General features: G+C 42.9%; 1 protein-coding gene across 2 annotated transcripts in view; it reads right to left on the minus strand.

Moving 5' to 3' along the window:
- The window catches only part of SAFB (scaffold attachment factor B), a 35,043-nt gene that overhangs the window by 7,209 nt on the left and 4,869 nt on the right, over positions 1–22,965 (minus strand). For both annotated transcript variants that reach the window (XM_060094368.1, XM_060094367.1), the window contains exons 3-14: positions 14,344–14,408; positions 14,052–14,262; positions 11,291–11,349; positions 8,710–8,737; positions 7,257–7,767; positions 6,783–6,832; positions 5,888–5,982; positions 3,966–4,115; positions 3,806–3,888; positions 3,351–3,490; positions 3,119–3,207; positions 1,202–1,308 (exon numbers count right to left, since the gene is read on the minus strand). In XM_060094368.1, the coding sequence (XP_059950351.1) occupies positions 1,202–1,308; positions 3,119–3,207; positions 3,351–3,490; positions 3,806–3,888; positions 3,966–4,115; positions 5,888–5,982; positions 6,783–6,832; positions 7,257–7,767; positions 8,710–8,737; positions 11,291–11,349; positions 14,052–14,262; positions 14,344–14,408 (1,588 nt within the window). The remainder of the gene's footprint in view (positions 1–1,201; positions 1,309–3,118; positions 3,208–3,350; positions 3,491–3,805; positions 3,889–3,965; positions 4,116–5,887; positions 5,983–6,782; positions 6,833–7,256; positions 7,768–8,709; positions 8,738–11,290; positions 11,350–14,051; positions 14,263–14,343; positions 14,409–22,965) is intronic.

Genomic DNA, 22,965 nt, shown 5'->3' on the forward strand with positions numbered 1-22,965 from the left:
TTTTTTTTCTTTTTGCGGTATGCGGGCCTCTCACTGTTGTGGCCTCCCCCGTTGCGGAGCACAGGCTCCGGATGCGCAGGCCCAGCGGCCATGGCTCACGGGCCCAGCCGCTCCGCGGCATATGGGATCCTCCCAGACTGGGGCACGAACCCGTATCCCCTGCATCGGCAGGCGGACTCTTAACCACTGCGCCACCAGGGAGGCCCTTTTTTATCTATTTCAAAACACCTTTACTACCATCTGTCACACATCTTTGCACTTTCTCTTTGGTCTTTCATTGTACAGAAATTTTAATTTAGTCTACCTCTCCTTTATAAATTTTCAGTCCTTTCAAAAGCTCAAACTCATAAATATATTTACTTTTGCATTACACGGATAACTAATTTTTATGTTTATATTCAGCCAGCAGTTTATGTTGACAATTTGTAGTGATGTAAGCCAGAGATCCAAAGGACTGTCCGAAGGCACAGCCAGGTGACCTGAAGCCATTCTGGGGCGAGCCCGTCCTTTTCTCACTAGTGGGAAATGTCAATTTTATCATGTTAAATTCCCACATGCACATGGGTCAATTCTACTCATTTGCTAATTACCTCACCAAAACCGCACTTTGTCTTTGCCCACTGCCTTTACCTTTTCAGTACAAAGTTCTGTACGGTATACGTACTACAAAAAACGGTGCTCCTGCCCCCTTTCTCAGTCTCATTCTGCTAGCCTTTTTACTAATGGTTCTTATTTTTTAAACTACAGTTAAAATTTTTTCTTGATAGGAAATATTAACTGTCACTCGACGTGATTGACAACATTTCTGTTTAGTTTTTTAAAATTATGAGGACCTTGTCTTGGGCTTATTTAAGGATGAGGACCTCTCAGCTCTCTCATTGGGTCTGTCCCACTGTTTTTCCCTATTCACAGCTTCTAGAGCAAATTTGCTATGTTCTGTTAACTAGCACCACTGTCCCAGGAAAGCATTCCATCTCCCTGCCATTGCTACCTCCCAGAATCTTCAAAATATCTGCCCGAGAAAACAGTTTGAAAAAAGTCACAGAAGAAAGCCAGTGCACAGGAAGTCTGTGAACTAAAAGCCAAAGGAGCAGAGGTTTAAAGCAATATTCCACCCACAGGGGACTTGGAAAATATCCTCCCAGGACAGAGTTATCACCAGTCAATGGCAACACCCAAACCAGCCCAACACCCAACTCACCTGCGGGACTCTGAGTCTCGTGACTTCCTCGACTCTTTGACTTTATCAAAGGACACAACAGACCGCTTCTCCCTGCTGGCCGATTTTCGATCCTGGCTCTTGGAAACCTGGTTCACCAAGAAACATTGAAAAGTTAAGGTAGAAACAACAACAGGAAGAACCAGGTGTGTCCAGGTCCAAGCATCCAAGATCAGAAGTGAAGATTAACATTTAACGAAACAATTAGATAACAAAGCCTTCTCTCCTAAGGAACTTCATGTTTGCTTATCGTAATTCAGAGTCACAGACTATCATTACCATTTAATGCTAAAATATGAGTAAGTACATCGAGTACTTTCACTAGTCAAAATGGAAACGAGTATCTTACCAGAAACTTTTTGTAAGATAAAAAAGTATTTTTTTTCACTTTGTCTTTTGCATCCCAAACATTCTTTAATATTAAACATGCGGCGATGCCCAATTGAGGCTGCTTCTGGTATGTTTGAGGATTCCTTATTTGGCCGACTACATTATTTTTTGAGATCTACCTGCCTCAGCCCTCAAATTCACACTTCCAATTTGCCGTTCTACATCATTTATTATAAAGTAAGGGGAAAACGCTCTAACACAGTAGAATATTTGCACAAACACAGGCAGACTGAAATGCCATAATAGAAATGTCAGCTTGCAACTGGTCCACAACATTCAAAAGCTTAAACGGTTTATCTTCTGGGCAGCACAGGTTAACATGGCAGGCCTGAGGCTAGTGTTAGAGAACTTGGCGATCAGAGTGTCCCTAGTCAAGAGTTAACTGGCAAAGGTGGTTCACTGTGCCCAGACCATGCAAACGATGGTTTCTGCTGAAAACCTGCTCTCCTTTGGTACTTGCCTGGAGAGGGGCCCACATGACCAGCCCCAGTAAAAACCCTGGGAGCAGGGCCTCCCTGGTGGCGCAAGTGGTTGAGAGTCCGCCTGCCGATGCAGGGGATGCGGGTTCGTGCCCCGGTCTGGGAGGATCCCATATGCCGCGGAGCGGCTGGGCCCGTGAGCCATGGCCACTGGGCCTGCGCGTCCGGAGCCTGTGCTCCGCAACGGGGGAGGCCGCAACAGTGAGAGGCCCGCATACTGCAAAAAAAAAAAAAAAAAACCCTGGGAGCTGAGGCTCCAACGGGCCTCCCTGGGCAGAAGTATCACCCTCAACGGCTGCACTGTCTCTGTTGCGGGAGCCATCATGGGAAAGAGAACACAAAGGAGCCGGCAGGGTGCCCTCCAGACTCCCCCCACCTGTCTTTCCCCGCCTTCCTAGCTGTGTATCCTCTCTGCATCACTGAAGCCAATCTTGAGTGTGACTACAACTATGTGCCGAGTCCAGGGGGCCCCCCAGCGGATCTCAGAATGTGGGTAGCCTTGGAGACCCGGACCCACATCCATCAAAGTTGTAAGCCTGTCAAAAGTTGAACGTATGAATATCAACAGCTACATGACCCCAGTGGCAGGCAGAGTGATGTGGTAAGAACCTAAGACTGGCACTTTGTGGATTCCGTGTTCTGTGGAGCACCTGCAAGGAGTCAGAGTATGGACTGGCTGTAAAGGTGGGCCGGAAGGCTGGCTGGGTCACACGGGGGTTTAGCAATGCACGATGGAGAGCTGCTGAAAATTCCAGGCTGACAAAGAAAATGGACTACTGTACCCTGATTCAGGCAAACAAAGCCAACCACTCCCATAATTGAATTTGAAAATGAGTTATAAAAGACGAAAAAGCAACAATTCTTATCATACAAACTATGAAGCAAAGCTTTTAAGCTTTCCCATTTTTAAAATTCAAAAAACCCTACATTTTGAAAAGGTTGACAACTTTTCTCAAGCTGAAGAATCCCCTAAAACACACATAGGAATGTCAGAGGAAATAAATACCCTAGGTGGGAAAGGAACACTCACTCTGTCTTTGGATCCTGACGTTTTGACACTGATAACAGGTACACCTTTAGATTTATCCATCACCACAGTCCGCTCAGTTCCTCGACTTCCTACAGGAAGAAAGGAGCAAGATAAGAAGCAGCACCTCCAAATGAGGAACACTCAACTCCATAGAAAACAAGTGTAGTTCACTAACCACACCAGCTAGGAACAGAACACAAGGTAAAATCTCCCATACCCATCGGTCAGCTACCTGATTTTGTGGTTCGAGATCGTTCTGAAGGGCCAGGTTTCTGATCATCCTGATCTTTGCTCTTCTCTCCACTTCCATCTTCACCCTTTTTAGCATCATCTTTTCTGTCGGGCTTCTCTTCTCTCTTAAGGTTTGCAGATCTAAAAATAACACCCCAGACACAAGTGGGTGAGAAGAGATATTGAGGGAAAAAAGCCAGCGACGATGACAGGACTCTTGCAATGAGCACCAAGTGATGAGGAAGCTGCCTCTAAGGCATCAACAGGATGGAGAACAAGGAGCCTGCAGAGGGACTGGAGTCATCTCCCAGGACTGGTGGTGAAACCGTCCTCAACAAATGCAAAAAAGTAAAGGGGGCGAGGGCCTCACAGCCTTCCCCATCCGTGGAAAACGTGAAGGACGTGAAATGAAGAAAAGGGTCACCTTGGCCACAATCCCCTCGGGAAGAATAATACCTGTCAGCATTGCTAGACTTCTCTTTTTTCCCCTCCCCTTCTCTTTTGTCAGAAGTTTTCTTCCCAGCAGGTTCATTTTTTGCCTGAAAAAGAGAATCAGGTGGAAGTATTACCTTATTTCCTAACATGGTCACATCCCGGGAAAAAAACAGCCCCTTACTTTTTCCACTGAGATCATCTTCCCGTGGAGCTCTGTTTTGTGCAGGTGGTTAATGCATTTTGTGGCCTCTTCTGCTGTGGACATTGTAACGAAGCCGTAGCAGCGAGCTCCAGGACTCCGGGCATTGGTCACAACCTTGGCGCCCACCACCTTGAAGGAAAGCACACAAATATGGCTTGGACACGAAGCCCCCCCACAGACCCCAATACTGTGGTTCATGCTGCTCCCCGCCACCCCCGACCAGAGACACTGAGAACAGGTGGACGAAAAGTAGCAGGTAAAGGCTGGGGAGGGTAATGCTACTATCTGGATGCTCCTGCTCCATCCTGCCTGCTCCTCTAGGGCACCAGGATGACAGTGTGGAGGAGAAAGAAAGTGAAGCAGAAGGCAGAGTCCGGCCAGCATGCTGTTAACACTATGTAAAATTTGTAAAGAAATGTTTCTGAATATGCAGTCATCTACGTGGCCAGTGAAGTAGGAAGACACATCTACAGAAGGAGAGCGACAGGACAGGTTCATAAAGAGCGCTCTGTAATGCAGAGCCCATCCGACCACTAACCAAACAAAATTCAAGGAAATGTTTCAGGCACTACAGATACATCCTTATATGCTATTTAACTCTCCCAACAACCTCAGTAAGCTGAAGTTAGGGACACCCTTTCATGGCAGAAGGCACCACGGCTCAGGAGAGGTCCCACTGGAACCAGTGGCCATGGCTGGTATTCATCCTCACTGTACTACATAGAGTCTTACCCCCAAAGGAAGGTTTCAGAGTGGTCTGGTCCCTTATTCGAGCCAGCAATGAACCCAAGACACTGCAGGCTCCAGGCTGACACTTCTCTGCTGAGAGCAGCCATCTGCTTGGAGGGCCACAGCAGAATCAAGAAAAGGGTCCCACCTTGTATTACTGAGGCCCAGGAAGTTGTGAGTCATTTTGAGAAACGTGTCAAGTTTAGTTTTCCTTGTTAGTTCCTGCACGTCAACAACCAAGGTAAATGACATTGGTTTTCTCTGTTATCATTGCTGAACCCTTACTACGAACACGAGCCTGTGCTAAGTCTCATTTGGCCAAGGCTGACTGAGAGACAAGGAGGCACACGTGCAGCAGTTTACCTGGAGGTGAGTCCAGGAAGCATAGGGAGGAAGGGGGAGAGGGGGGGAGGGGGAGAAAGAGGAGGGACTAAAGGCAACACAGGGGGGACTGCAGTTGGCACCCAGGCGGGGAGGTGGCCCACCTGGGCGTCACAGCCACCCTTGCTGGGCTGAGGACGGAGGGAGACAGGCAGGGGTGGCAGAGAAGAGGGGGCCAGAGCTACCCAGCTGGGGGTGAAAGCAGGTGGGCAGAGGTAGGGCACCAGCAGCTCTGCTCCAGTTACACACGCCATCGTAAGGAGGCAGCAACTTTGAGGGCTCCCAGGTGATGAGATGAGGTTCACACGGGAGAGGCGACATGCCCCGGCCACACAACTCTGAGCGGCAGAGCTGGGGCCCATAGTTGCCCACACTGGCCTGGCTCCACAGATCTCGTTCGTAACCATATCTACAGCTTCACTGTGTTCTGTAATCACCACCATCTCACAAAAATGCTACCAGCACCTTCCCACCCTGCCCTCTGCTCCACCCTCCACAGCCCTCCCTGGATTTAAGGCCTAAAGCCAGAGAAATGGATTCAGGAGGCTATCAAGTCGTGTGGTGGCCTGGGGGCTGGGGAAAGGTGAGAAATACAAAGTGGACGTGGGCTCTGGGAACTCCCACTGGGGCTTGCATCTCTCTCTGTGGGGGGGTGGACCCGCCATGAGCAATGTGAGCAAATGTGAAGTCAAAGAGCGGCACGGTCACTCCAAGTCCTCACTGCGTGGGGACAATAATCTGCGCGTAGAAGCCATACTGCATGGGCTTAAAAGTATCATCCCCGGTCTTACCTTCCCATACTTGCTGAAAAGATTTTTCAAATCTGTAGCTCTGGTGGTAGAAGAGAGTCCACTAACCCAGAAATTCCTACCACAACTGCCACGACCTATCACAAAAAAAGTTCGGGTCAAAAACACGACACCAACAATATCCTGAGTCTTAAAAAAAGCTTAAAATCATTCCAAACCAGACACTTTCCCTTCTTGTCCCAGATGCCAGCAGTACGCAAAGCCAGCTGGGGTGTGGGGCCCCGCCCACTGTCCTTACACAAACTCTGGAGCTGCGCACTAGGCAGACAGGACCACTGGCAACGCCACTTACCATGGTGAGTCAGGGGCTGCTCAGCCCGTGCAAGAATCCCTTAGCTACCAAATGGCATCACCCAATCCAGTGAGGCGACTTTGGAATGTAAGGCAGGTGCTATCAGTGTAGAACCACAGAGCACAACCTACCCCTGGTTTTTGTTTTTATTAGAACACTGATTAAGGAGGAATCTGGACCAGCAAAACTACTCCTCAATCAGTGAATCAGTAAAGGGCTCTGGTGTTGATAAATCTGCAATACCAGGGAAACCGCCCCTCACTGCCCCAAGGTATCTGAAACTCGAAGCATTTTCTCCATCTGCAAGTGTCACCGTGGCTAAGGAGGTTGCAAATCAGAGGGTCAGTCAGGATGGAGGAGCTCAAAGCCCCCTAGCAAAATCAAGCATGAGCATCAAATCAATCTGTCAACTCTGCCCTGCAACCCAGAACCTGCAGTGAGGAGCAGGCGACAGAGTGGAGAAAAGGCTTCAAGATGGGCTCACAGGCACATGTGAGGCAGAAATGGGTGTGGACAGCCCAGAACCACACACCCACCACCACGGGGACCAAACATGCTCTTGGGGACGATGCCACGCTGACCTACCCTTTTCCTCTTTGGAAATCCTTTTGGTATCCAAGTCATCTTCGACAGAACTAGAGACAAAAGACAATGTCACTCCAGAAGGAAGAAGCAGACAGGAAACAAACTCAAAATTATAAAATACGTGCTGAGGTTGCATACCTACCCGAAATTTAGTTCTGAAAAAAATGATACCCCGACAAACGTGTATTGGAAATCTGACCTAACCATAAGATTTCAGACCCACAGGAGTTAATTAATTCTGCTGGGCTAAAGATAATTAGGAAGAATTAAAGAAAACAACCATGATAGGTTGAGAAAAGAAAAAAGATTATGTAATCAGCTTAAAATAAACAAAGAGAAATAAAACATTCTTTAGAAGTAAACTACAATTGCATCAGTCTGGCTGGCCAATTGCAGAAACAACAGCTTATGTGTGTCATTAAATGACCAATGAAAAGGAGATAGCGTCTGGTCTAAAACTGAGAAAAAACAAACCTCATTTTCTGATCAGCGCCCTCACTGGCTGAGGACTCTTTAGGAGCCGGAGGGACTTCATTACAAGCTTCAAAAGCAAACTTCTTCACGTCTTCTTTGCTATCCCTGGGGTCTGGGCTTGAGGCTTCCGGGGGCGCTTCCGAGGCCTCCTCGCTACAGGCTTCCGTGTGCTCTGAGGCTTTACTACTCTGCTCAACTGGCTTCTCTAGCCCTACAGGCTCACAGTCCGTCCTCTCGCCATCGCCTGTCTGCTCCACGGGCTCCCTTTTCACTACCGCTAACAGGGTGTCTGCCTTGCTCGACTGAGCTTGTGCTGTTGACTCGCTGGCCAAATCTAAATCACCCTCTTCCGGATGGGCGCTGTCAAAAAGGTCCTCTTCCTCCGCAAGCTTTCTGTCTGGCCCCACGCTACTTGTTTCCTGTGCAAATGGCTGCTCCAGCTCGGAACCTTCTTCTTTTACTGGCTCAGATTTACAAGTTTCCCCCAAAATGTCGAGTATTTTCTCATTTTCTACGGATTTAACAGGAATAGAATGGCACAAGGTTTAATTACCAGGGAAATAAAGCAATCACAAATGTGGAACTGGCACGGCTGCCACACTAACACGAAGAGAACTGCTAGCTACACAGAGATTGGAAAACCCGCGGGTACACAAAGTTACACTGGTTACACTACCTGCGCTCCAACCGCCTGCGAGAGCAAGCCTCTACGCTACATGGAAGAGAAAAGCATCCCAGAGATTTAACCCCCATAACCTTCTGGCTGATTCTTGACAGTCTTCATTCTGTCGTCGTTTATATATGACTCTTCCAAATTTAGCTTCCAAAGTCCAAGTTGCTTAACTGAATGTATCACCATTCACTGAACAGCTCAATTTCCAAATTTCTTTGAATTTCTTTTAACAGAACAGTCCAACATGAAAACCAGAATCTCTTCCATCGGTGCTCTGAGATATTTGCAGTCCAGAAAGTGAACAGTTATTTGTTTGGAATTCTCATGAAGAAACTCTTTCCTCTTCTGGAATCCAGTTACGTCTCAATGTTTTAAACCGTATCTCCCTACCACTGCCTGCACTGCCTGAATTAAAAACCACAAAGTTAAGATACTGCCCAATATCACAAGATCTGTTCTGTGGGGTACAGAGGTATTTGCTCTCGAGAGGCATGCAAACTCTCTCTACATACGTTTAAGTGCCGTGTACATTTAAAAAGGCGTGAGATAGTTTCATCTCACCAATACATTTTGCGAAATGAGAAGTTAGCCACTTTCACAGATCTGGTGATATGGCTGGGTTTCCAATCTCTATGATCCTGGTATGTTCTGGATCGCAAACCTTTAGAACAATGTATACTACAGTAAGGTAACTTTTTAAAATTAAAGAATTCAAATTAGAGAAGGTGGAAAACTAGAATGATTCCAAACCCCGCTGCTAAATTTTTCATTTAACAGTACCTGGCTCCAAGGATGGTTCTTCAATTTCCTACAACAAAAAATATAAATAAGATTGTGCCAGATGGATGAAACCTAGAATTTATTTACACCAAAAACTGTAATAACTAAGAAGGGAATTTTAAAAACACAGACAAGGGACCTCAAAAATGCAACAGGTGGAGAACCTGCTCGTTCTGGGTAAGAGCCCACACAGCTGGCATCCCACCTCATTCACCTTGGCCCCAAGCCCCACAGCCCAGGATGCTCTCAAGGGGCCTGGTTTATTACTGTGTTGTTTGCTTTGCTGCACTTCCCAGCGCCTGGCAACATTATATCACTTTTAATGGTGATGAACCCATCACATGCTTGTCTGTCCCTCTAAATTGTCTTAAACACTGCCCTGGAGGGCAGTGTTTTCATTTTTTCTATCTTTAGTGCCTAGTAGAATGCCTGACACATATCATCACTTAATTAATATAGCATTAGTTTCCAAAAATTGAAAAGATCGAGGGAAAGAAGGCACAGGTGGCTTGACCTCTGCTCTTTGCACGGTCATACCATCCCTGCCCACCTGGTCAACTGAGCCCTCTCCAGTGTTACACATACCTGCTTCTTTATCTCTTCTAACCAACAACCCACCAGGCAGCCCTAATTCCTAAATATCCCTCCAACCCTTCCCAGGAAGCCCTGTCAAGTCACACCATTGTTTATTCCTTGCCGACAGTAGCGTTGGTTTTACCACCCCCATTCCCACCTCCCTCTCCAGCAGGGCCATCTGCACCTCACCCCACCCCTGACCAAGTCCTACACATCCCTTGGCATTTAGCTTAGGGGCTACCTTGTCATAGAGAGGCTGCCCAACTAAAGGAAGGGACTTTCTCTCAATATGTGGTCCCTGACCCCTATATTCCCTCTGCACAAACTACAATATTTTGGAATTCCAGCCAACACTGATAAGCACTGTCTAGGTTCCAGGCACAAATTCAAGCACCTTACTATATATATATTAACCAATCATCACACAGCCCTAGCAGGTTGGTACTATTAGTATCATCCTTCTTTTCACAGATTAGGAGACAGGCACAGAGTGGCTGACAAACTTCCTCAAGGACACACAGCAAAGCCAAGATTTAAGCAAAGGCTATGTGACTGAGAGTCTGTTTATCAGTCCAGGCCTCAACTCATCACTCTGCTTACACAGGAAGGATGGAGACCAACCTTTCTTCTCATGCATCTGACACAGCACAGGTGCTTAGCATATAAGTTACAAGGACGTGAATGGTTTGCAACTTCCACTGAGCACTGACCTGCCATTCTGGAGAGCCCTAGGAAACTGTTCACTTTCATAATAGTTTCATTTATTGGTAATCAATTATTTTTCATTTCATGCTGGGAATTAAAGATTCTACACTGAAGGAAACAATCATTTTAGGCAGAACAATTCTCTCCTGACTTTCCCTAGAGAGAAACGCATATGTTTCTATTTGTCTCTGAGAGGGGCTATATATAAGCATCTGGTTAGGATAATATATACAGGAGCCTTTGACCTACAGAGACACTCAAGAAAATGACAAGACCCACTCCTCCTTTCCCTTCTGAGTCAGAAACAGGTTGTGTCACTTTGCTGCTGGAGAGAGACATCAGCCCTAAAGGTGAATTGGGTTTCACCAAGTTTCCTTGAGATTTGCACCCTCAAGGCCGGGGTTCTGGCTCGCTAATAACAAACCTTGCCCCTGCCTGGCAGAAGCAAATGAAGATCTTGTCTAAAAGGTGATTTCCAATTAAGCAGTACAGGTGACATTATTAAAGCAAACAAAAAACAAGGACTGGTATAAGCTGAATGGCAAGTCAGCTTACTTATGACTGGCCTAAGTATTTTCATTTCCTCACCAAACTTTCTACTGAAAATTAGCTACCCAGCTTTATTCCAACAGTTTACATCTACAGGCTGGCAGAAAAAGAAAAAGGAAACTCAAGATCCACATTTATGCAAAGCATACCTGAAAGTTAGGCCACATCTCATTTGTTCTCATGTAAGATTTAACTTCTACACAGATGGTAGTCAAACAGCCAAGATGACATAGTTATCAAAAGAAATCTGTGTACTTTCTGAGAAAAACTTCCCAAAGGCAGAACCAGAACCCCTGAGAATCCATGTTTCTTCCCAGCTGTGAGGTCAGCGCTCTGGTCACCCCCTTGCATCCTCATCCATGCCCCATTCGTCTCTCCCGAGGAGGGGGTGTCCCCCTTGCTGTCTCATGTCTCATCTAATAGTCTTTCTGCAGAGGATGCCATCCAGAACAGACCCGAAAGGCTGCCGTTCTCCCACCAATCAAATTAACAAGAACCCTGCAAACACACCCTCCTCTCAGCTGCAGGGATGCCACAGTGCTTGGAACGGAAGCCAAGACGATGAGCCCTTTTCAATAGGCATGTCATATTAGGGGAAAGTGGAAAGCAAAACCCCCTCTACAGAAGCCAACAAAGGAAATAAACTTTGCAATGACTTTTAGTTGGGACTGCCATACAATACTGGAAGTGGTTTCCAGAGACTGTGGTCTAATGTTTGATTCTAAAATTATTGAGACATACAACAATTTACCTGTAATATAGTGAAGTCAGATGATGAAGTATCTAAATTGTTTATAGTTTCTTTGTCCTCTACCTGTAAAATAAATGGATAATAAAATTTATTACATCAATAATAAAGTAACATAATGGTACATCCGTACAGTGAAAAGATTCAGCCATGAAAAGTCACTTAAAATAAAATTCTAAACACAGTGCAGGAATCAAAAAAGCATTATATTGTGATTCCACCTCAAATAAAAGAAATGTACATAAACATATACCTGCAGACTAGGAGACCCACTAAAATGGTATCAGTTTGGGTTTCAAGATGCAAGCCAAACAAGGAAAAACAAAAGTTTAAGTTAAGCAAAAAAAAAGCATAACTGGGCACTACATGGGCTCTCCTGGTAGACTGGACCACCAGGTTTGGGGCTGTTCTTCCAGGAACACCATCTAGAATCATGCTGCAGAGTGGGTTCTTGGATTTCCATGGCCACCACAGCTTCCCAAGCCTGGATGCTCCTGCCACTGGGACTGCTGCTGCTAGGGTGGCTACTGCCCACATGGGAAGGGCTTCTCCGGGAACCCTGCCACTCAGCATCATCAACTTCCAAACTCAGTGTAGGGACAGGAGCATAGGACTGGCAAATCCCAGGTGACCCAACACTGCCCCACCTGCAGGGGAAGAATAACTGGTATGTTGAGCTTCTACTCTATGAGGTGGGCTCTGTCCATAAGGCAAGGGATTCCCCAAATATAGAAACGGGGTTCATAAGATCATTGTTGTGTGACCTAACATAATTTAGATTGTTTGTTATAAAGCCCTGAATGTTGGTTTATTTTTGGGGGGCAGAGATAGTTTCAAAATATTTTATAATTAGCATGTATTGTTATTACCTTTACTTGACTAGGAAACCACCTTGCACCACTCCTTCCCTTCCCCTGACACAGCCATCTCAAGACATTCTACACATGCTCACAAGAGCATGGGCACGTGAAAGACCGTCTCTCCTTTCTCTGTCTCCATTAGTAGCACACTATTCTGTTCCCTGCCTTACTTTTGCTGCCATCTTGGAGATTATTCTAGTTCATATAAATAAGCTTAGTTCATTGAGATGGTATATAGAAGTAGTGAATGTATTACCGGAAGGAATAATAAACGTTATAGTAACAGTAGCAATAACCCTACTGCCACTTGCTATACAATAGGCGCTGCTCTAAGCCGGGGTCAAGGGCCAGATAGTGAATATTTTAGGCTTTGTAGGCCAGACGGTCTGTCATGACTATTCTACTCTGCTGTTGTATCCAGAAATCAGCCACAGACAATTGTCACAAATAGGTGTGGCTGTGTTCCAATAAATCTTTGGCCAGCTTGATGACTTTTGCTGTAAATTAGCGATAGGCATTCATCTATTTAGTTCTCCTCAAACCTACTATTTTTGCAAATGAGGCCCAGAAAGATTAAGTAAATTAGCCAAGGTCACACAGCAAGTTAAGTGGCAGACCTCTAGTCAATGCTGTTAACTCTTAAACAACTGCTTCCACTAAACCATGGTTATTTAACAATTACTGTTAGACATTTAGGCGTTTCCAAGCTTTTGTTACTGAATACATTATCTTCTAATCACAGGGAATAAAACAGCCTTAAGGAAAAGCAGCCAATAAGGAAGGGTTTCACTGCTCTCGTGTTTCTGGTACTCCTTTTTAGGAAGCCAGTGAATGAGACTCATCAAAAGATGAAACAATTGCATACCCTATCTGTGTCAAAATGACTCAATCGTTTCTCAAAACCACCCCCCCCTTCAAAGATGACAACCTGCTACCTCTAAGGGTACTGAGGATCAGTTCCAAAAGAAAATGCAAACACATTCCAAGGAAGGCATGGGTGGACCAACAGAGAACAGGGCTTCCTCCCCTCGGGAGTACTGGAGTACTCGGGAGACACTCCACAAAAGATCTGAGGAGGACTACGAAAACAAGGTGCCTCCTAGGACCAAGCCCTAGGAATTCCTACAAAGATGCCTCATGGCTTCTATTTTTCATTACCTTGTCTGGCTACCTGAGAAACGTTCATCCTCACGGAAACGACACAATCCAGTAAACTTAACGGCACTGAGATAATGTGGTGTATGAGTTAAGTACATGGACTCTGGAATTAGCCTGGTCTTAATTCTTATTCTCATATGACCTATATATTGTCTGGAGATATTTCTTTACCTTTTTACTCCCCAATTTCCCCAACTGGAAAATGGGCATAACAGCATCTATATATCACACTGTTGTTGAAAGGATTAAAGGAAATAATCCCTAATGACTGGCAGACAAAGTTCAATAAATAATGCCCACCATAATTGCATCTAACAAGAAAAAAAACTAAGGCTTTAAAAACAACATCAAAGTTAGTGTTAAAGACTGACTAGGCGAGTACCAATTGGTTGACAGCAAAAGACCAACTTTCAACCTCTGTTTTGGTATTTTCAAGGCATCCCAGGTGTTATACCACAGACCAATCTCCTATAATAAACAGGAAGATCTACAATAGTATCCTCAAAAGGCTTAACACCGCATGATACAAATGGAGAGCATATACTCACGTTCCTCACAAGACACCATTTTTCAATGAAGCAAAGTGTTTTTCAGACTCATCTGATTTTTACATGTGAATGGATTAGCCACCATTCTACTCAACTGGCATTAAAAGAACCTAACTCCAGATATAAAACTTATCATCTATTAAGCTATTTGAGGAATTATTACGTTTAGGGTACACTGCAGAGACACTGCCGAGTTACCTACAGCATGTTCTTGAAGCGGCTCAGGAAGCTCCTTCATTTCTCCCTCGACTAGCTCTCTACTATCAGACAGGGACTCCGGGAGATTATCAGCATCGTCATCGTCCACACAATCTGCAACACTTCCATTATCGATTTCTGCTTCATCCAACACACTGATATCCATCATGTCGATGTCCTGCAAGTTCTCCAAAGTGGTCTCAACATCCTCCTGTGACAAACAAAATACCACCATCAGATGACTGTCATGGGTCCACGCACGGAGCTGATTCACTGACAAGGCTGCACATACCTGTCCATCCCCAGAATTTTCCTCTAGCCCGTTATCTTCCACACCCTCTTCTTCTGGTTTGCGCCCTGGAGGAATAATTTTACAGCATGACATCATCGATATGCACTTTCCAGACGTGACAACTTTCACTTTTATAGGCCCTAAGCACTACAGAAATAAGACAACCTAAAACACCCGTGGCACTTCTCCATTTAGGAACACCATAATCCAGGAATGGGAAGGCCATTCTGCATAAGGCAGCCCCTCTACTACCCCCAAGTAGAAGTGGTTCTGTTCTTATCAACTGGCTGTGGAAGTATGAGGAGCCTGAAATGGATTCTTAATAAGGTGGAGGTAGACTAGACCTTTTCCAGGCCTGCCCTTCCTGTTAAGTGGCTTTGGTTATGGGGAGAAGAGTATCTTACACAAATGTGCTGCTTTGGAGACTTCCCTAGCGGTCCAGTGGTTAGGATTCCGCACTTTCACTGCCCACAGCCTGGGTTCAATCCCTGGTTGGGGAACTAAGACCCCGCAAGCTGCGTGCTGTGGCAAAAAGAAAAAAAAAAAAGAGGTGGGGAGAGAAAAAGTGCTGCTTTTAAAAAAAAAATCTATCTATCTATTTACATGGCTGTGTTGGGTCTCAGTTGCAGCACGCGGGATCTTCGTTGCTGCGTGTAGGACCTTCATTGCGGCATGCGGGATCTTTAGCTGCGGCAGGAGAACTCTTAGTGGCAGCATGTGGGATCTAGTTTCCTGAACAGGGATCGAACCCGGGACGCCTGCATTGGGAGCATGGAGTCTTAGCCACTGGACCACCAGGGAAGTCCCTGTGCTGCTTTTTAGTTAAGGAACGTGGAACATGTTTTCCCACAGAGACAATGACATAAAAGGAAAACATAAAAAAGCAAAAAGAAAGTAAAAGCCTTTCACAATTTTACCATATAGAGTTAGCCCTCAAGCTATCATACAGTGGCATATATTGATAGATATCCTCCCATACTGTGCTATGTATATACGTGTACTTCGCTTTTAAAAATGGCACTGTACTGCCATTTTAAAATCTTTTCACTTGGGCCTCCCTGGTGGCGCAAGTGGTTGAGAGTCCGCCTGCCGATGCAGGGGATACGGGTTCGTGCCCCGGTCTGGGAGGATCCCATATGCCGCGGAGCGGCTGGGCCCGTGAGCCATGGCCGCTGAGCCTGCGCGTCCGGAGCCTGCGCGTCCGGAGCCTGTGCTCCGCAATGGGGGAGGCCACAACAGTGAGAGGCCCGCATACCGCAAAAAAAAAAAAAAAAAAAAAAAAAAAAATCTTTTCACTTAATGTATTGTGAACATCTTTCTATAATTTCATAGCATTATATGGAGACACCGTCATTGACGTAAGTAATACCTATGGATGGAGATTTAAGAAAATGCTTATAAAATGAACATTCTGGTAATTCTTTTTTTGCATCCAGGTAACTGTCGTATTAGGACATATTTCTATAAATGGCATAGTTGGGACAAAGAGTATGAACATTTTAAAGTCTTTTATTAAAAAGAAACACCCCACATATTATCGTGATTACAATCCATAGTTCCATCAACAGTGAATCAAAGTACCAATTTTTCTGAATCTTTGTTAAAATCAGCTATTTCTTTACCCACGCCAATGTGCTAGGCAAAAAAGGAATGCTTGTTTTAACCTGAATTTATCTGATCACTGCTTAGGTTGCATTTTTTGGTCAATCATTCGCACATTTGTAAAAATTTCTCATTTATACCCTTTCCCCAATTAAAAAACCTCTGTTCCATTTCTCCTCATTTTTAATTTGCATGTCATATACACAACACATTTTCTCCCAGCTCTTCACCAATCTTTTAGTTTTGTTTTTGGGTTCTGGGTAAATTTTACTTTCATGCAGCCAAAGCTATTAATCGGTTTTTATGTGTAAATGGTTTTTACCTTCATGTTTAGAAGCCCATCTCCACACCAAGACCACACAAATATTCACCTATATTTAGTTCTTTTCTGATTTCATTTTTTAACATTTGATTCTTTCAGTTTCCTGCTGAGTAAGACTATTTTACAAATGCCTGTTCCATCTGGAAACTGATTCCCCAACACCATTTACTAATCTTTCCCCCCAACTGATCTGAAATGTTGGTCTATGGAAAGAGGTGCTAATCAGCCACCTGTCCTTAGCTGCACAACCTCAGGAGGACTCACTTCCTGCGACGACTATTTCCCCAAAGCTAAGATCAATTTCTTAAGACTACTAAGTGTTTTTCAAGTAATATAAAAGAACTAGACATGAATTTGCCTATATTTAATGATTAATCTCGTAAGTGCATATAGAATCTGTGTGTGCGGGGAGCTCAACCCTAATCATTTATACCATCATTGAGACGTTAAAAAAACCTCTCTCAAGGGTGAGAATTTTCTTATAACGTGTGTTACTTGATTCTTCCACATTCTAATTTCACTTATGTTCTCAGGAATATCTTATTTAGGAACACAGGGAATTGTGACACTAATACTAGAATGCAATACATTACGTGCAAGTAGCCTTGGCGGCTGACTGGGAACCCCAATACCATTTTATAATATTCCTATGGCAAAACATGTCTTGAGCTTCAAAAATGTCTGGAACTCAACCCAGTGGTCTTTGTAAATATGCCAGGAAGATACACCAGCAACGTTTCCACAGACTTACTGTATTTGATAAAGCTGGTTACCATTCTAGAACATGCACGTTGGTTTTTGTCCAATTCCATTGAATTACTACTAGGAAAAAATCTAAGTAGACTACCACAAACTTGACACCCTTTATCCTGTCTTTCTCCCTTTCACAAGAAAGGCAGCAGGTTTTCATCAGGCAGACTCAGATCTCACAATCCACTGTTCTCCTGAGCAGTAAGCACAGGTACACTGCAGCTCAAATCCCTTCCACAGGAGAACTCTCCCAGCTAAATGACCTGACCAGAAACGTCAAAAGAATATACAGTTCTAAGAACGTTTAGTCTTCAATACAGAAAGCACACCCCTACTGGGATGCTTATCAACAATCGCCTACTTTGGGGGTAAGTAGGTTTGGGGTAAGATACCCTACTTTCCAAAGATGAAAAACAGTGTGTCTAAACGAATCCAAAATTAATGTGAATGAAAAATATTACTCTGGCAAAAACTAAAGCGACTCTTTTTGGTACTAAGGGGAAAGGTACCCCTCAAAGCCTTCTTCCGCAGAGTAAAACGCCTCCAATGTTCGCAGTCTCCAAACTACAGGCCTCGCTCAGCGCTTGTCTCCATAACCTGCTCCCGGCCCCCTCACCTGGGATTCCAGTTTCTTCTCCCTGCTAAGCTTCTGCTTTGGCAATTACGTCCAACTCACCTGTTAGACCACCTCCCTGGACTTCTGCTGGGATATCCCCCCAGTATCCCGTGTGGCCTGCTGCATGTGGAAAGGTCAATATTTTTAAAAATTTGCTTGATTACATAAATACATCCACACAATTACACAAATACACTCATTAAAAGATTCACACCACTGGGATGTCCTTGGTGGCACAGTGGTTAAGAATCCGCCTGCCAATGCAGGGGACATGGGTTCGAGCCCTGGTCCGGGAAGATCCCACATGCCGCGGAGCAGCTAAGCCCGTGCGCCACAACTACTGAGGCTGCGTGCTACAACTACTGAAGCCCGCGTACCTATAGCCTGCGCTCTGAAACAAGAGAAGCCACTGCAATGTGAAGGCTGCGCACCACAACAAAGAGTAGCCCCTGCTCGACGCAACTAGAGAAAGCCCGTGTGCAGCAATGAAGACCCAACGCAGCCAAAAATAAATAAAATAAATAAATTCACACCACTTATTAATAAAAGATCCACCCTCATAAATACATGAAAAAAGCTAGTCTCCCTTCTTCCCATTGCACTTCTAAGAGGTAACCATTGTTACCAGCTTGGTGGTCCTTCAAAACATTTTCTTGGGGATTTACACATATATATCATTCAAATGGAAATAAACTTGTTATGTAATGGAATCATATTGTATATACATCCTGTTACTTGCTTTTGTTACTCAATAAAGGCCTTGGAATAGTTTCTTGTGCTATATATTGATTCACTTCCATCTTTTATTCCATATTATGGAGTTCTTTAGTTTAGTTAACCTTCCAAAGCAGCTTTATTAATTTACCATCTCCAATAACTACCCATTTCCTCACACCCTTGCCAATGTGGGATATTGAGAATTGTGTAAATTTTTACCAGTGTAACAAGCAAAAATGATATCTCATTATTTTTATTTGCTTTCCTTCAGTTACCAAAAGGGAATTTTTTTTCTTGTATATAGGCCTTGTTTGTTCTTTCTTTCATCTGTGAACTGCCTATTCATAATCTCTGTTGTTCTTTGTCAACTGGATTGTCTATTTTATTAATTTGTAGGAATATTTAATGCTTTCTGGATGCTTACATGCTGTAATATTTTCTCCCAGTTGTTGTATCTTACTTATGGTATCTTTTATTAAGAGAGACTTAGAATTTTCAAGTAGCCAAATTTATTTTTCTTCATAGTTTCTTTTTTTTAAGTCTCATTTCAGGCCTTCCTTATCACTATATTACAAAAATAATATTCTAGTTGGAATTTCTATTTTGCATAGAAGAAGGTTAATAGAGCTTTTCCCTACCACCAGATAGCCAACTGTTCCAACACTGTTTACTGAAAAATCCTTAGTGCTTCCTTTATAATGAACAAATCCTTAAACTCCCCACTCTGTTTCAATATCTTACCGTTAAAATAAGAGCAAGTATGCAACACTGTTTTTCAATTTTAGTTATTCTTGTGTATTTTCTTTTTGATTAATTTTAGAACAGACAAATCTCAAAGTTTCTTTTAGGTTACTTTGGGGGGAATTGAGAACTTTATGATATCAAGTCATCACATCTAGGAAAACCTTCTCAGAATTAGTCACGTCACGCTACTAGAATATTTCCTTTTAGCTTTACTTACTATTTAAGAATAGTATATCTATTTTTAATGGCTTCTGGCAATAACTTGCTTAAGTCTTTGACTTGTGGATGATCTATCATTGCCACCTCAAAAACGCAAGAGAATCAAGTGATGAACAATTATAACTAGCTAGTGAGTTTTTCAGGTGCACTGTTCCTATTAGCCAGAGCTTTATTTATTTTTTTGTGGCCACGCTGTTCAGCTTGCGGGATCTTAGTCCCCTGACCAGGGATCAAACCCCAGCCCTTGGCAGCGAGAGCACAGAGTCCTAACCACTGGACCACCAAGGAATTCCCATATTTTTTTTCTCATTTCTTAAGCTGTCATTGGCTTATTTCAGATTGCTTTACCATTATTTAATTTCATGAGGCACACTGAGACCAAAAGACCTTACAGACCCAGCACTGGTCAAGGAGTTGACATTCCAGTAGCAAAGAGTACAACAGCACGCTCCACAAAAAGGAAGGAAGGTACCTGGAAGAAATGCCTGATTCCCAGTGCGGGACAGGGAAAGCAACAGACACTGGAACACTGTCTTGTGCCAGAAAGTAAGTGTTCAAAGAATGAAGTGATCATGTCAAAAAGACACAGGAGCCAGCCTGAAGGACTCTCATTGGGACAATCTGAACATCAAAATAAATAATAATCATAAAGGCTTACTTATCACCTACTGAATAAAATAGGAATCTCTAAGTTCACACTGATAAGTGGGGGAAAAGGGCAAGCTACCTCTTATGGCAGAAAACCAACTACCAGAGATGGAATGATAAATTTAGAAAATCACCACTGGACGAGACTCAGTGAATGCTGACACTAGTGGAGGGTGAAACAGATATTTATAAGTCACAAAGTATGTTCCCCATAGATACAATTACAAAGAGTAAAATAGTTAACTTTCCAGTGGAGAAACCCAACCAATACCACCTCAAGTCACTTACACAAATGGTCAGGATGTGCCTGCCTCTAGGGAGGTTAAATGAGAAAAATAACACTTCCGGTGGTATTTGTGACAAAAGTGTATGATTTGAACCTAATCACGAGGGGAAAAAAACCAAACCAAACCAAACCAAAAAAACCCAAATTGAAAAACAGGCCTCAAAATAAGTGGTCTGTGCTCTTCAAAAAATGGTAATGTCACAAATACAAAGAAAGTCTTAGGAACTGTTGCAGATTAAAGGAAACCAGAAAGAGGTGACAACTGAAGGCAATGAAAAGACCCTAGATTTTTTCTTCTTTTGAGTTATGAAGAACATTATTGGAACAAATGGCTAAATCTAAATAAGGTCTAAGCTTAGATTACAGTATTATATTAACATTAATTTCTTGATTTTGGTAACTATGTACGATTATGTAATGTCCCTGCTTTTAGAAAATACTGCGGTCTCTAGGGGCAAAGGGGCACATACATGCAAATTATTCTCAAACAGTTCAGGGGGAAAAAAAATACATATATATATTACATTTATTTTATCTCTCTTTTTCTTTCTTTCTCTCTCCCCCCTCCTTCCCTGTCCTGAGAAAGAAAAGGATAAAACAAATATAATAAAATGCTAACATTTGGGGAATCTGGATGAGGTATATTGAGAATTCCTTGTATTATTCTTGCATCTTTTCTAAGTATGAAATTACGTCTCCTAAAAAAAAGATACGTTGCACATTCATTTTCAAATTTTTGTGTGGATCTATGCTTTCATTTATTTTGGCTAAAGACACAGGAGTGGAATAATTAGATTGTATTTTAGTTGAAGTTTCAATTTTGTAAGTATGTGCCAATTTTTTTCCCCAAATAGCATCATTTTACATACTACTGCAGTGTATGGGAGTTTGTTTTTCTATATCTTTGCTATTTTAATAGTTGTTTTCTAGCATTTCTAGTCATTTTAATTTTATTTTCTTTGATAGCTAATGATAAGCATTTTTTGATGTGGTCACTGGCCATGTATTTATATTCTCTTGTGAAGTATCTGTTCAAAATTTTGCCAATTATTAAAATGCATTTGATGGTTATTCTAAAAAAAAGAAAGAAATTATATCAAAAGAAACAAAAACAACCCAGCAACACAGAATCAGGCAATAGCTTAAAAAGCAAACATGCTGACCTTGCTTTTCTAGTTAAATTATTTTGCTGATAATTATTTTAAAAGATTCTGCTAAACAAAGTACTGGTGTGAAACTACTTTGGAGGGATGCTGAGATTACCCGAGGTATGCTTTCTAGGATTCTGATTAAAATAATCAGATTTCAAACCATTTTTAGTTTGTTCAAACAGGGCAGATGAAAAAATTATTTTCAGTTAAAATCATGATAAAATCTAGTAAGATAGTTGTAAATAATTCAGAACTTATAGACTTGCCCTATTAAATATCAATATGTACTGTAAAACTCCAGAATAGAACCACACCAAGCATAAGAAACCAGACACAAAAGAGTTTGTATTGGGAATTCCCTGGCAGTCCAGTGGTTAGGACTCCATGGTCTCACTGCTGAGGGCCCGGGTTCAATCCCTGGTCAGGGAACTAAGATCCCACAAGCCGTGCGGTGCTGCCAACAAAATAAAAAAATTTGTATTAAATGGGTCTATTTCACTTGAAGCTCTAGAACAGGCAAAACTAATCTATGGTCAAAGTAATCACATATTTTCCCCCCCTTCGAGGGACAGGCAGGGACTATGACTGGGCAAGGGCACAAGGAGTCTGATAGGAATGTTCCATATTTTGATCCCTCATTATCTCACATCATATGCAAAAATAAACTCTAAATGAACTCAAAATAAAGCCATAAATACCACTCCAAGATGCGGAATGATTTAAAAAATAATAATTTTAAAGCAAAGGACGGCCTTTTAAAATACAACATAAAATCTAGAACCCGTATAGAATAAGTTGACTGCATTGCCTGTGTTAAAGATTGAAACTTTAAAGACCAAAACACCACAAACTAGTTAAGTCAAATGAGAGACAGGGAAAAAACAATTGTGACATTTTACAGAGAGAGAGAGCCCGCAAGAGTCAATAAGACCAACAACCCAGCAGAAAAACGGGCAAAGGGCATGAAAAGGCAATTCAGAAAATACAGATGGCCAATTATTAGAAACTGTCTAATCTGTGAAGAAATGTAAATGGAAACTTTACCTGGGGAGAAATTCAGATAAATACAATGAAATACTTTTCTTCTATATATAAGACAACATTAAAAAAAACCATAATATTCAGCATTAAGTAAGAATTTAAAGAAATTGGCACCCTCTCCCACTCCCATGTGGCCAGATATTAACCAGTACAGCCTTTTGGAGAGCTATTTGTTAGTAGCTATTTTTAAAATAAAATGCACATATCTTTTGACCCCGGAATTCTACTTCCAATAAGTTAACAAAAACATATCCTTCAGCAGAGATAGCTCTGGTTCATGGCTGTGCTGAAAACTGGAACAAACCCCAACCGTCTAGTAATAAGACTGACGAGCTCAACTGTGGTACAATCATATGAAGGACGACTACTCAGCTGTTAAAAGAATGAGTTCTTTTTATCTTCAGCACTATCGAAAAATGTCCTCAACATGCTAAGTGAAAAAAAAACAAATTAGAGAATACGGTGTGTAGTAGAACCGATTTTTTTTTAAAGGAAAGACAAAGGCACACAGGTGTGTGCACATCTT

This window comes from Mesoplodon densirostris, chromosome 3, assembly GCF_025265405.1.
Source record: "Mesoplodon densirostris isolate mMesDen1 chromosome 3, mMesDen1 primary haplotype, whole genome shotgun sequence".
Taxonomy (NCBI): Eukaryota; Metazoa; Chordata; class Mammalia; order Artiodactyla; family Ziphiidae; genus Mesoplodon; species Mesoplodon densirostris.